General features: G+C 47.4%; 1 protein-coding gene across 17 annotated transcripts in view; it reads right to left on the bottom strand.

Annotated features, from left to right (window-relative positions):
- LOC140895982 (uncharacterized) overlaps positions 1 to 14,503 on the bottom strand; it is an 83,487-nt gene that overhangs the window by 65,835 nt on the left and 3,149 nt on the right. For 13 of the 17 annotated variants that reach the window (XR_012154410.1, XR_012154407.1, XR_012154412.1 and 10 more), the window contains exon 2: positions 9,002 to 9,133. Coding sequence is in view for 11 of the 17 variants with exons in the window: in XM_073307014.1 (XP_073163115.1) it covers positions 9,002 to 9,003 (2 nt within the window). In the remaining 6 variants the exon portion in view is untranslated. Of the gene's footprint in view, positions 1 to 1,061; positions 3,576 to 4,206; positions 9,134 to 14,503 lie in introns of those variants that run through there. The other 4 variants (XM_073307008.1, XM_073307009.1, XM_073307010.1 and 1 more) reach the window with 4 other exon arrangements.

Here is a 14,503-nt window from a genome sequence, read left to right as displayed (position 1 = left end):
GAGGCTCCCACCCTAAGCTTCAGAGGCCCCAGGTTCTATCCCGCCCACTGACGACCGTGTGATACCTACATCAAGGTTCTGCATCCCCGAGGGCTGAGCCCCGTCTCCTGGCCCAGGGAAGATGGGAAAACACCAAGACCCTTAGGCACTGGCCTGGGGCCCCTTCTGGTGAGCAAGCTGTGACACAGGCTAGTTCCTTGCTGGCTCTATTGCTCTCCGGATGGAGCCCTGGAGGAACCAACCTCGTGCGACTCCAGTGTGATTCCTGTTCTCGTCTCCCCAGGACTCCAGACTCAGCCAGATGCCAGTGCGGGTGAGGCGGGACCAGGCCCTGGAACTTAATATCTCAGGAGATACAAGCAGGGGATTTGCAAAGGGGAGGGGCCCAGCTGTGGTATTTTGGGGTCGGGCCTGGGGGACAGCAAGGCAATAGGGGGAATTCAGAGAAGTGGTTGCAGCAGCCCCAGCAATAGGTGACCAAGGTGGGACTGTGGCAAATCATTTTATCCCTAGGGGGGCTGGAAGAAATTGGAACTGGATAGGAGGTGTCTGAGACAGCAGGGGAAGGGCTGGCAGGATGTGGGGAGAAGGGCAGAGAGGAGCTAGGTGGGAGGTAAGGAATCTGGATCTGAATCCCAAGGGCTGCATGGCTGGAATGAACAATCCCAGCTCCTCTCACAGATGGGTTGGGGACTGAAGAAACAGATTCCAGATGTGTCTGTGTCTGCAGGTTTCCTTCACCAGAACGAAGCATAAAGAGAAATAACAGGAGTGGCTGGATGATGGTTCTGAGAGAAGGACGACCCAGAGTAGAGGGGGCAAAACGTCACCTGAAACGGGCCCCATGTGTCAAAGAATAACTCCATTCGTTGAACCCTGTGACCAGCGTGTTATCATGCAGGAGCCTCACTGAGCGCTGCCCTGTATTTGGAGAAAGGCATCACCAGCCATGTGCACGTCATTTATAGGCATCCTAAGGAGCTTCATCAGGCTGATTCCAAGGAAGACAAATTAACTGTCGCTGGGGATTGTTTTCTATAGTGAGGGACTGAAAAGAAAGGGAACAGTAACTGTGTTTTATTTAAATGTCCAAAGTACCTCCCCATCCATTTATATAATCCAGATCCTGTTTTTCAAACACACACACACAGGACACCACATGCCCAATGCCAATTGCAGAGAATTACTGTAGAACTGTGCCCTCATTGCTCTTGACATTTCTTCAGGAGGCAAAACCCCGGCCATTCGTTAATTTCCCTTTGAGTTCACTGCACTCTGCTGGCATCTTAACCAAAGGTTACAACCGCGAGAGAAAGCGTTAGGGCTCTGGCTGAACTCCCTGAGCTGAATGCCTGTCTCTCTCCAAGCCGCTGGCAGCTGCAGGGGCTGCCAGATCCCTTTAGACTGTAACAATGAGCCATCTGCAGCTGGGCAAATGCTGTCTTATCTTCTCTGGGTGTTGGCTGTGGCTGCTGCTCCTCTTTGCAAGGAGGAGCTGTGCTCTGCTAGTGCAACGAGTTCTCCAGTGTCAGCGCTCTCACCATCACTCACTGATTCACACACTCAGTCCCTGGGTTCCCATCCCCCTGTGCTCAAACACAGGCTCTTCCCCGCCCAACACCCATCTCTCCTAGTCCCTAAACACTGGATCGCTCCAGGTGCCTGGAGGTCTTTGTGAATAAAGGGCACAAAAGGTTCCTCAGATACCCAGTCCATAGGACACTGGCTGGGGAACCAGGCAAGATGGGGGAGAAGATTCCAGCTGAGGCAGGGAATCCCAGCAGCTGGGAAGGTGGACGGGCTGATCGGGCCTTTTCCTTTGCTGACCCAGGCAGAGCCAGAGGAGGGCTGCTGTCTCCTAACAGCAGAGATGGGTAACCAGACTCTGAAAAGTCAAACGGTGACGACATTTGTGGAATCAGCAAATATATTAACTGTCCAAAACCTTAGTTAATGCAGAGCTAAGGTTGCCCGGTGCTGCCTTGTGCCCTTCCACAATGTGGAGAGTGGCTAAACTTACACCTCTAAAATCCAAGAAATTAAGGTAAATGTCATTCCCACTGTGCAACCTTAACTCTGCCAGTGAAAGCCATGTCCCTCAGGGCAAGGGTGAAGCCATGGGAACATGGGAACATTTTGTCGTTCTGGGGTGGTTTGTGTGGGGCACGCTCAGTTTTTGAGTGTAAGTGAGAGCTGCTCACTGTGCCTGACCTACCCCAGAGTCTTCCCTTAGCAACAGAAGGTGGCCGAATTTGTCCTACACTGCTCATCAGTGCTCTATTCCTGAAGTGTTCTGTCACATCTGCAAAGGTAGAGAGCAAATGTGTGTTATCGGTATGTTGGGACTTCACTCAAAGAGGGCAGAGTTAAGGTTATGTTGTGGGGGTAGCATTTACTCTAATGTAATATTTCCTGCTTTTCATGGGGGTTAAGTTTGCACAGGGTTTCAGAGCAATCTGAATGGTAAAAGCAGCTCCTTACTGGGAGGCTGTATCTGAGGAACCCCAAGACCAAACGACCACAACCTCCCACCACTAACTCTGCCCGCGGCCCAGAGGAGGCACGGCAATTTTCAAGACAATCCAAGCCCACATGTGGGTTTTAGAGCACACAGGAAAACTGGCAGTTAAAAAGGAAGCTAGTCTCAACTTTAACTGCAACTGCTCCGGTCTAACCCACTTCAGCCAGCCCTCGTCAGGGCACTTATTCACTTTCTCCCCAGTGCGTTCTCAGATGTCTACTGCGGGTTGATTTCTGACTGAAGCTTTTCCCGCACTTGAGGCACTTATAGGGTCTCTCCCCAGTGTGAACTTTTTGGTGCCTGGTAAGGTTTGAGCGCCGACTGAAGCTTTCTCCACACTTCAGGCAGGTATAGGGTTTCTCTCCTGTGTGAGTTGTCTGATGCCTAATAAGACCAGTCCTATCACGGAAGTTCTCCCCACACTCAGGGCACTTATGAGGTTTAGATCTCTCTCCGGTGTGGATTCTCTCATGTCTAAGAAAGGATGACCAGTTACAGAAGGTTTCCCCACACTGAGAGCATATGAAGGTTTTTGCTTCTGTGTGGACTCTCTGGTGGCCAATAAGGTGTGATCTCTCACCGAAGCTTTTCCCGCAGTCAGGGCACTTATAGGGTTTTTCTCTCGTGTGGATTTTCTGATGTTTTTTCAGGGTTGGGATGCCAATAAAGCTCTTCCCACACTGAAGACATTTATGAGGTCTTTCTCCTGTGTGGGTTCTGCGATGTATAATAAGGTATAAACTCCGACTGAAGCTTTTCCCACACTCGGTGCAGGTGTTTTTCCTCTCCCCTTTGGAGGATCTCTGGTGCATCATGTTTTTACTAAGATTCGTCGAACCACCGTCAAGTTGAGTGGATTTACCCGCGTTCTTCCCTGGCTGGTTTCCCTGCTGTCTCTCTGGCCTGCACTGAGACCCACCGGCTTTTCCGTGCTCTGGACTCCAGGAGACAGTCCCTTCAGATCTACCCAATAACGTCCCGTGAGTTTCAACTTGCTCAGGATCTTCCTGCTGAGGGTTCTCTTCCACATTCTCACTCACCATTCCCTCACCTGCTGGGACAGAGAGAGAGAGAATCTAAACATGAGTCATTCCCTGCGCTGGAGAAGGAAAGGAGAGAAACAAACCCAAATAGCACTGGAGAATCTGAAAAATCAGGAACAAAATCCTCCCCAAACTTTTCCCAAGGGAGAGAGAGAAAGGGACAAATCTGGACACCACGTCCCATCTGAAAAATCAGAGGTAGTGAGGGCAGGAGAGAGGGCGCTACTGCCAAGTGTCTAGAGTTCTAGGAACAACTCTGATCTGGCTAAGATGAAGCAGACCCTGGGGGGCTTTAGAAGTAGGGTTGCCAACTTTCTAACTGCAGAAAATCGAACACCCTTGCCCCGCCCCCTGCCCCAAGTCCCCACCTCTGCTCACTCCACCCCCTTCCCTCCATCGCTCGCTCTCTCCCACCTTCGTTCACTCGCTCATTTTCACTGCAAGGCCTGAGCAGGCACCGGTAGAAGGCCAGGAGCTGCAATAGTTTGAATGTGGGAGACGGAACGTGAGACTCACATAGCCTTCGCCTCACCAGGGAGAGATTTTAAACACTACTTTTTAACTGCGTCTGCAATGCAACGAAGATACAAACAAAATAAAACAAAACCAGGTTTAATGAGCGTGGCCAGTGAAGCGACTTACGTTCATACTTCTGCTCTTGCCTCGCTGCCGCCACAAGCTCCTTCGCTGCTTTTGTCTTCAAAAATCCAGCAAACTCGGCACATGTCATTGTGTAGTTGAAGTGCACGAATAGCTCAGCTTTCACCGCGCCCACACGGAGCCGATTCCTTTCGCCAGTCCTCAAGTTCTTCATAACACTGAAAACGCGTTCCACAAAGGCGTTGGTGGGTGGTACGGCAAGCACATGCTGCACAATTTTAAGTAAATTTGGGGCCTCCCAGCGCTTAAAGAATTCTACCCACACCTCGGAGACACTGATTCGATGGCGGCGCTCTTGTTGCTGGGGGGACAATGGCAATTCAGCATCATTTGTCAAACTCTTTAGGGCTGGTAGCGCATCGTTCAGTGAGCACATTTCTGTAAATAGTTCATCTCCGTCTACTTGAATGTCCCAGTTTGCAGTCAAAGCACACAGTTTGTCTAGCTCAAGAGGTCCGTCTAGGTTGAGTGGTGCACACAGCACATAGAAAGAGTTTTCGCTGAAATCAAACCACTTTTCTAGGTACTGCAGCATGCGTGTGTAAGCCCGTTGGGCATCTCCAACAAATTTATTCTGCTCATTAGGCGGCAGTTTCTTCAAGAACTGTGTCGCCTTGTACCCATAGAAGCCTTGCTCTTGTCGATTCTGAATCTCTCTTCTCAGCCTGTTGAATACGCCATACAGTTCAGTTACCTGAATGTAATCACTTTCAAGAACCTTTACGGTGTTGTTAAATTGGCTCAGAATGTTGTGCACAAAGTAGACGTACAGCTCGGGAAGTGTAACAATGTCATCATCGGATACTGCATCCTCCTGCTCAGAGAGAAAGGCCCATATTGCGCAGCTCACTTTTTCCTCTCCTTTCTTCACAAAGTAAGATTTGAGGGCAGGCCAATGCTTCAGTAACCTGTCTACGGCAGTGAAAAGGGTCAAAAAATGTGTAGGTACATGGCGTAAGATTTCCGAATAGTCTGTCTCCAGGAAGTCAAAGAACTCTTTAAGCTCACTAATGTTCTTTGCACTGGACGAGAATTCACTGAAAACCTTGATGACCAAGTTCTCTACATCATAAGAGAGCATTTTCAAGCCATGTTTTGCTGTGTTGTGCACTATGTGAGTGCTGCAATGCCCTGGCACAAGATTTGGTAAATCCAACATTTGTTTTAGGTGCACCAAAACAGACTTGTGCTTTCCAAAATTGACAGATGCGTTGTCTGCTCCATATGCCACAATTTTATTATGTATCAGACCAGCATTTTGAAGACAACTTCTTACGTTGTTTGCGATTGCCTCTGAGGTCTCATCTGCATCCTCGAAAAAGTCTAGGATACATGTGCAGCTTCCCTTATCTTTATTAAAGTAGTGGAGGGCAACTGGGAATAATTTTGTGTTCCCTTTATTCCAAGCATCTGTCACTATTGAGAACGATGCTGATCCAATGTCTTGCACAGCCAGTTTTAATGAATGAGGGGCTAATACATTCTCAATCAAAGCCTCCGCTTTTCTCCTTCCACAGTGAATTTTGGAAGCTATCTTGGAATCAGTGAAAATGGAGGGGTACAGTTTATTTCCACAGTCTTGAGAATGGTAGCTGTGGTGGTGTTTAACTCCATGGTATGTTAAGAGCAATTCAGCCGTGCACACCTGTTCTTCTTCGGAGGTATCAGGCAATACGAAGAATTTATCGATTATATTGGACTGGACTTGTGCTCGTACTTTGATTTCGTGACCCGCTGTCTCTGCATGATGCTGGATAGCTTTTACAGAATCAAACTGAATCTTGAATTGAACACGACAAATAGAACAGTATCCCGACTCCTCACTTGCCTTTGAAAGCCAATTCTGATACTCTGGGAGTTGCAACCACTCGTCTTTAAAAGAGCACAGCCTTCGAATCCTTTTCTTTTCGGGTTCCGCCATTTCACCTCGCACTAGTGTAACTGCAGCACAATTTAGCTGATAGATAAAACAGTGTTGACTGTGGATGGGGAAACGCTAACTACATTACTGACCGTTGATGCCGGCTGGCTTAGCTCTTTAAAGGCTAGTTGATCCCTACTGCTTCTGATTGTAGACTGAAAAAGTTATTCAAAGATTCAATCATATATATTGTTTTGACAGATATATTACGCTAATTTTAGGTTTTATTTTTTACAGCACACTAGAAAATGATAGAAAATTATTGTAACCGGACTTATGGTGTCCGGTCAATACTTCTGATTGCACAGGTCCCCTTAAAACTGGACTTTTTCTATTCTATTCTATTGTATTATATTAGCCTCTATAATTTGTCATAAGCTATTTTCTGTTTTCAGTGGAGCTAAAGTTAACACAGGTGTTTTGACCAGCGTGTGTAACATCCGGTTCTGCAAAGACCTCTCTATATTTGCATCAGTTCAATTAGCACCACCCTGCGAACAGCATGAAACTGCAGCCGGCACATCAAACAGAAAACGGCATGCTTACAGTGTCACCATTTTTCATGGTTAGTACAGTTTTATTAAGCCATGACAAAATGATGTGAGAGCTATAAGATAACAATATCATTTACTCTGGATACCAGCTGCTCTCAAGATTCACAAAACAAGGCACTAACCTGTTGATATATTAACTCAACTGTATTAAGATAATAGAGTCAGAATTTTGTTTTAACCTTTAAGACAATAAAAAACCCACCCAGAAGAGAGCAGGGCATAGTTTAAAAAATATCTATCTGCCATATACATAGTAAGATGGGGATATTCAATGGTCATCATCCTGTCCTGACGCTTACATTGTCACCTCATCTCAAAATATCGCCATATTGGTGATGGGCAGTTGCAATGGGGTGCTATTTTTATGGGTGCCAAGTAACCTTGAGACTTCTGGCCATACCAAAAATGGTGGTTTACTTGCACAATCTGGAGTGAAGGCAACCCTTAATTTATAGGATTTGGACCCTCTGCTAGAATAGTGGTTATTGCTAAATGCTATACAAAAGAAGAGGACACCGGTTAACTGGAGAAAATGTATGTAATAACTAAACCCCCCCCACACACACCCCAAAAGCCATGTCTTAAAGGTTTTATATACATATAGATAAAGGAAAACAACAGTGCATTACATGTAAAATTGGTTATAAATGGCCCTAGGTAGATTTCAGTAACATCAAACTGCATTCTGCTAGCTAATTATCATTATGATTAAACATCTACCTTAGTGCAAAATACTGGGTAGGCGCTTTAGGACTCAGACTAATCAAAAAGCAAGATTAATCACTGATGCAGGTCACCTTTTCCATAACTCAGTCGATACAAAGCTGCTACTCACTGCTTTTTACCACCGAGTAATTTATATTGGAAAAAACAAAAGGATCTGAAATACTGGATTAATTACATTCCTATTACGTGGGGACCAGCCAAAAGTCTCACCATTCCAGTGCAAAAATACTAGCTGTATAGAGGACAGAGAATTAGATTAAATCCAGTGATATATCTTCTAGGTTATATCTTTTATAAAAAGTGCAACATGATTCCACCTTAAGTGCTCGACACATTGAAGTAATGTTGTAAACATTATTTATTTGTATGACAGTAGCACTTACACCAGACAATTGCGCTAAGCAACGTACACGTCTGTAACATACAGTCCCTGCCCCAAAGGTGTTACCGTCTACATATGAGACAAAAGGTGGATCTAGCGAACAGACAGGGGGAGCAACGGCAATGCAAGCTTCTCTGTGTTGCCCTCACCAACGTGCCTCAGCTGTGCGGTGGAGCCTCCCAGCCATGAGGTATCTTGTTGCTCTTGATTCCCACTTCTGTCTCTTTGCTGGGAGTGCCAGTTATAACACGAACGTGGGACTGAACCTAGGGCGTGATGCTGCAAGCCCTTGTTCACCTGAATATTCTTATGGAACCGAATGGGACTAATTACTGGCCTACAGCTGGATTCACACCCTTGACCTGAAGAGGACAGGGTCTGGCTCCCACTAACTAGTACTCTGAGCCTCCTAATCTCCCAGCCCTTCATTGTTGGGACACTGTTCTCCTCACTAACAGATAAGGCTACATTTTAGTCCTGGGTATTTTTAGTAAAAGTCATGGACAGGTCACGGGCAGTAAACAAACATTCACAGCCCCTGGCCTGTCCATGACAGTAACATTCCAACATGGCCCCAAATGAACTGACAACAGGGGCCCTTGGAAAAAATTCCATCCCAAGGAAATAAAAATTCTCAAAAAAGGAGGAGAAGGATTCAGCAGGTCAACCTCAGGGGGATAAAAACAGCTGGTGACCCCGAGTCCCCCAAGCCTATTTCTCACAGCCACTGGAGCTCCCCTACAGAACAAAACTGAATTAGCTGGAATTACTTACCAGCTTCTAAACAGCACACAAGAATGAACTAGCATACAAGGTAATTAGCTGTACCACAAGGCCATATTACTCACTCACCCATCCTTAGCATGTTCTCTGCTCTGCCACCTGGTTATCAAGTACCCCTCTGCCTGCTGCCACCCCCTCCCAGACAAGGGTTCATATTTAGCTCCTGAGTTGGGAGTTAGACGCTATCATATCTTGTGTGGGCAAGGTTTTCCTTATAAAAGAGCTTTTCCTTTACCAAGAGTCCTCAAAAAGAATTTTAGAAATTAAACATATAAGTCCTAGTTCTGTCAGAATATGTACTTCAGCAGGGTTGTTGTTAAAGATCATGTATATTTTCTTAATCATGTATGATTGTACGTTAATGTCTCTTTTGGTGCTAAAAACAACTTTTTGAACATTAATTTTACTTACATTTGCTGTTTCAAATTTAGAAGCAGAAACAGAAATCCTGAATGATTCAGCCTGAATCGTTCTGTTCTTTGAGCTGGACTGCTCCACTCTGTAGCTATGTTTCTTTGTCTGTGTCACCCATCACAGTAGTATCTAAGCACATAAATACTAAATTACAGGACTTTTATAATCTCACTGTGATTTTTACTTTGTAATATCACTCATAAATACATGGCAATTTCAGCAATGGTGGGACTTTTCCAAATCCTTGATTGGATTTAAAGTTTGGACATGTTTTTAATTATATGGCCTGAACACTAAAGGGAAATCTCAGGAAGGAGTATCAGATACTGTGGTGGCTAGAGCAAACAGGGCCCTTAATACCAAAGGACAGAACATCTGGGAACTACTAAACTTGCTTTTCATTCCAGCAGCTACAGGACCTTCATTAATTTCTTGTGTACCGTAGTTCATTTGGGAAGTTTTGCAGCTTTAACAAACAGGTTTGACACTTGCTTAATTCTCATCCCCAACCTCTAGCTTGCTCCCTGGCCTGCGGAGGTTAGCAAACACAGTGGGGGTGGCAAGGGTTAGCCCGTGGCACTGCTATAGGCCGCAGACCCAGGCAGGGCCAGGCCACTGCACCAGGGCCCAGGATCGGCAAGAGCCAGAGGTCCGAGACCAGAAGGGCCCCACTGGTGAGCTGGGAAGAGGCTGAGGCACGCAGCACCGACAGGATGTGGGGCCCTACAGGGGAGGATGTGCAGGAGTCCCTGAAGGCCACAGAGCCCCGAGAGGGACTCTCACATCTGCCTCCCCTCCAGCAGCCCCATTCCCAGAGCCCCTTGCAGCGCTCCGAGATGGGGATACCTTGAGCTCCTGGGTGCTGGCGACGGGGAGACAGAGGGCAGGGTCACCTCCAGGGCACGGACCGCAACTCAAGCCTCGGCCAATGGGAGCTGCTGCTGCGTGGGGGCAGCACGTGGAGCCCCCCTGGCCACCCCTCTGCCTGGGAGTAGGACATGCTGGCCATTTCCCGGGAGCCGCGCGGAGCTGGGCAGGGAGCCTGCCCAGCCCTGCTGCACCTCACCAACAGGCCCTTAACGGCCGGTCAGCAGTGCTGTCAGCCACCAGGGTCCCTTTTCAACTGGGTGTTCTCGTCGAAAACCGGACACCTGGCAACCCTATTTAGAAGGCGCTGGTGGGAATTACAGCTTCGCTTGCTGATACTTAACTGTGTCAAGTGATTTTATTCCTCACCCTCTCAGCAGCTCCCTTTCCTTTCCCTGGCTTTTCACCCCATTCCAACCGGGAAACTACATCAACCCTGGAAATCCTGCTCAGGGGAAAGAGAACAAGCGAGACCTGATGATTCTGCGGGATATTTCTCACAAAGCATGTTCCGTGATTTTAAACCTGAGCCCGTTATAAAGCAGTACAATCCTAAAAACACACTCAGCAGTATGTCTTCGTCAGTCACATTTCTTTCCAAATACAGACAAATTCCTTCAGTTCAAAAGGTGTATGTATGGGAGGGGAGGGGGATCTGAGAACATGTTATATAAATATTTTTAAAATAGCGGGAACGGGGGCAAGGTGTGAGGAGCTTTGTTTTTTTTAATCAAACTTTGAGGATGAGATGGAAAATGGCAAAATCTGAGGAGATTTGATATTAATAGTCGATAACTGGAGAAAAATGTGAGGGGATTTTATATCCTTATTCAGTAACTAGGGAGAAAAGAGGCGACTCAAGGGGAATTTAGATCTGTACTCAGAATTGAAGAATTCAGTAAGAAAATTGCTTTGTTGCAGAAAGCACAACTTTTAGCACACACCACAAATGTGAGTGGTGTTGCGACCCCGTGCACCAGGTTGCAACACCCACCTTCGTTCCCTCTAAGCTGCGTGGCCATGCACCAGGCTCTCAAGAGCCGCCCAGGCAGGTGGGGAGAGGTGCCCCTCCACCGGCCCAGCCCAGGCCCACCAGAGCTGCCACTCTGTGGGGACTGGAGGAATGGGGGACGGTATCCATCCCCTTTGGAGGGTACAGGACTCTGCCGCCCACCTGACACTGAACAAGAGTTTAGGGCCTGTTTGTGGTACTGACTGCACCAAAACAGCTATTTTAAATAGCCGTGGCCATGACTTTTGAACAAAAATACACCCATACCCCCAACTTTCTTACAGCATTAGTAAGAGATAATTAGAGAGAAAATGTACAAAATCTGGGGAGATTTTATCTCTATCTTGCGTAACTGATGCCCCCAGGTCAGCCACCGACATGGGCAGCAGGGACCTCTGGGTGATGCTGCCTTAACAGGGGCAGGGACAGGATGAGCTGGAAGGTCCCAGGGCAGTTGGGAGCGGCAGGAGTGGAGCATGGACAGGGGGTTGGCAAATTGGGTCAGGGCAAACTGGGGTTCGTCTCAGTTGAGGACACTAAGGGACAGATTTTTAAGCAATATTTATGCGCCTAAAGACACAGATGGATGCTTCTGAAAACTGCACTAGAGACCTATCTGCATGTTTAGGCACCTAAGTCCTTTTTAAAAATATGGCCCGTACTCCAGCAATGGAGGAGGGGCCGGTGATTGGCAGCTGGGGTTGGGGATCGAAGTTGGGCTGAGGGGAACTGTGGAGTTGGGGTGTGGCAAACGGGCTGGGCAGTTTATTGATATTCCATAATTTGGGGAAATGGGGCACTGTCTGCAGAGGATTTCATATCAGTATTTAATGAGTAGTTGGGAGTTTAACCCAGTCACTCAGGGTCCAGCCAACTGCCCCGTTAGCAGCCGGGCAGCACCACTCCCCCGTGTTCTGTTCTATTTGGTCCTTACAGCCCCTCATGCCTGCAGGGTCCCAGCACCGTCTAGCTGGGCACCAGCCACACGTCTCACATTCGTCCCCTGGGATTCTCGCCTGCTCCCTCCTCTCCCCAAAGGGGAATTTCCATGAGGTTTTTTAAAATGTAATTTATTATTTGTGTATCTGTGGATGTGATGCCTGTCGTCTCTGCGAATTACTGAAGGCAGGTGTAAAAAGTGCACCTGGCCCTGGGAAGGCAGCATGGGGATGCTCTTGTCCCACAGCCTGGGAGCAGCTCCTGAGAAAGCTCTTTGTGTAGCTCTTTATCTCCAGCCCCAATGAGCTCTACCCCACCTGCTCACGGCTACGCTGTGCCCGAGGAACGGAGCTGTGGACCATGGCTCTTCTCCTGAAGCTTCAAATGATATTTAGGTCCCCTGGGCCCAGACCACTGAGCAGCAGAGACTGAATGGGGGGAGGCTCCCGGCTGTGATGTTTACTACATATGGGGCAAGACAGCAAGTGAGTCAATTTTAATGTACATAAAGTGTGTGTGTGGGGGGGGGATTAAGACATGAGGGGGAAAGTTGATTAGTGGGGAGTTTATTCCCCTTCTTCAGGTCCTCTCCACATATCTGCGATAGTAACTCAGGGCAACACCTTCTCTGCAAAACAAGGGGAAATTGTTGCAGATTAAAAGGGTAGGAAACACCGCATAATCCAAGGTTTTTATATGTTGTGTATTATTAGTGAGAAAATAAGGCAACATCAGAGGGATAATCTTCAAGAATTTGAGAGGGGGGAGAGAAGGAGGGGGAGAAAGAAAGAACATTCTGTTTTTACCCCCCTTCAGAAACATCAGGGCAGCTTGAAAATGGGGGGCATTGCTGAATTTTGAACAAACAGATATTTTCTTTCAAGTATTTACTAGAATCAAACCAATTAAAAAATGTTTAAACTATCTGAATAAAAGTCCCTTCTCCTCTCAATCAAGTCATACAGCACCAAATTTTCACAGGCTCTGAGCACTCATAACTACCACTGATTTCTGGTGCAGTGATGGAAAATCTGGCTCTGAGGTACTACGGGGATTAGTGCTAAAAAAAATCCTGAGATAAGGCAAATTAAAATTGATTCTATTTCTTCAATGCTACAGATCTACTGGTTCTCCAGGTGCCACAGCCTCTCTTAGGGTACTTAAGACAAGAACTTACAATATTTAAAAACAGACATAGCAGGGGAGAAGAAAAAAAACCTTTGGACCTTTTTACTGATCATAAAAAAGCAAAAAGGGTCACAAAACTGGCCAGTTTGTTCTTCGGCAGGCCACCTTTAAAAACCCTGGGTACACCATCTGACTCGCTGTTCTGGCTGGAAGCAACAGAAGCTAAGTAAACTGGCTAAACCTGTAATCAGAGCTCTCTGCCATCGTGTAGTCGCTCTAATAAATAGCATGCGGAGGGGACAGGGAAAGTGCCAACACTAGGAGAGGAAATGTCTCCCTTTGGGGATGAAATGTGACAGACCTTTTCTCCCCAGCAAAACATCACTATTTTTAAAGCCACTATTAAGGCCTGGGTGTGTCAAACAGAGATTTATTAAGGGGCCCCCTTGCTCTGTGTGTGGCCTCAATAAAAAATAGTCAGTTTGCTCAGATGTGGGGGGGAGGGAGGGAGAGCAGGACCCTGATGCTTCCAAGAGATCTGTGTGCAGCATTTCAGGGACCGTCGCATTATTCCCAGCAAGAGGTGTGCGTGAGGAAAGGTTCATAAACACAAACATGCTCCACGTCATGCTGGGCCTGACATGTCGGACAAAGCAAACACATCACTGCCAACACTTCCATGTTGGGTAGATTTGTCTGTCTGGCAACGCAGGCTTTGAGGGAGGAGGGGCTGGGAAGGGGGTTAGATTAGATAAAGGAGGAATAAAGCCCTCCTTCTCCCGTGTCCCCTCTGCTACTTGCTCTTCTCCTCTCCCTGTTACTTGTTAAACCTACCACATTTCAAACTGTCTCTCCCTCCCCTCCCCTCCCATTCCTTCCTTCCTGTTCTCTCCATCTTATTTTCATCCTGGCAACTCTGCTCCCCAGAGATACAGCGGAGAAACCCCTCCGGGGGCCTGTTTATGACCCCGCGGCCATCCCTTTCTCACTATTTTCCTCCCATTCCCAGGTTTGCTCCTTGACCAGACAGCAAGTGTGAAAAATTGGGACAGGAGATGGGGGGTAACAGGAGCCTATATAAGAAAAAGATCCCAAAATCGGGACATCTGGTCACCCTAGCTGAAGGCAGCAGCCCCCTTGCCCGTTTCCTCGGCTCTGATCCCTCCTACATACATATTAACAAGAGAGCTGATTCCCCAGGGTGCAAGATCTGAGGCTCCTGGGGCAGACAGTCACTTTCCTGCCCATCCCCAGCCCTTTCAACCTCTCCCTCACTCCCCGGGGGTCTCTGCCTCAGGAGTTAATCCCAGCAAAGATGGCGGCAGCAGAAAGCCTTGCAACAGGCTGCACAGACAGGCTCCTGTTCTTTAATCTCCCTGCAGCCATCACAAGCACTGTCAGCCGAAACATTCCAGTGACCCAATTTTGGGTCCCGATCCACAAGTTGGAAAGTCTGGTCTAGAGCACATAGAGCCCCTTCCCCAAGGCATGGGAGCATGTGTAATTCTGTGTGCAAGTAAATGACAGAAAGGTAGGAGATGTGTCATTCCATG

This window comes from Lepidochelys kempii, chromosome 11, assembly GCF_965140265.1.
Source record: "Lepidochelys kempii isolate rLepKem1 chromosome 11, rLepKem1.hap2, whole genome shotgun sequence".
Taxonomy (NCBI): Eukaryota; Metazoa; Chordata; order Testudines; family Cheloniidae; genus Lepidochelys; species Lepidochelys kempii.
This window is presented reverse-complemented; position numbering and strand designations above follow the sequence as displayed.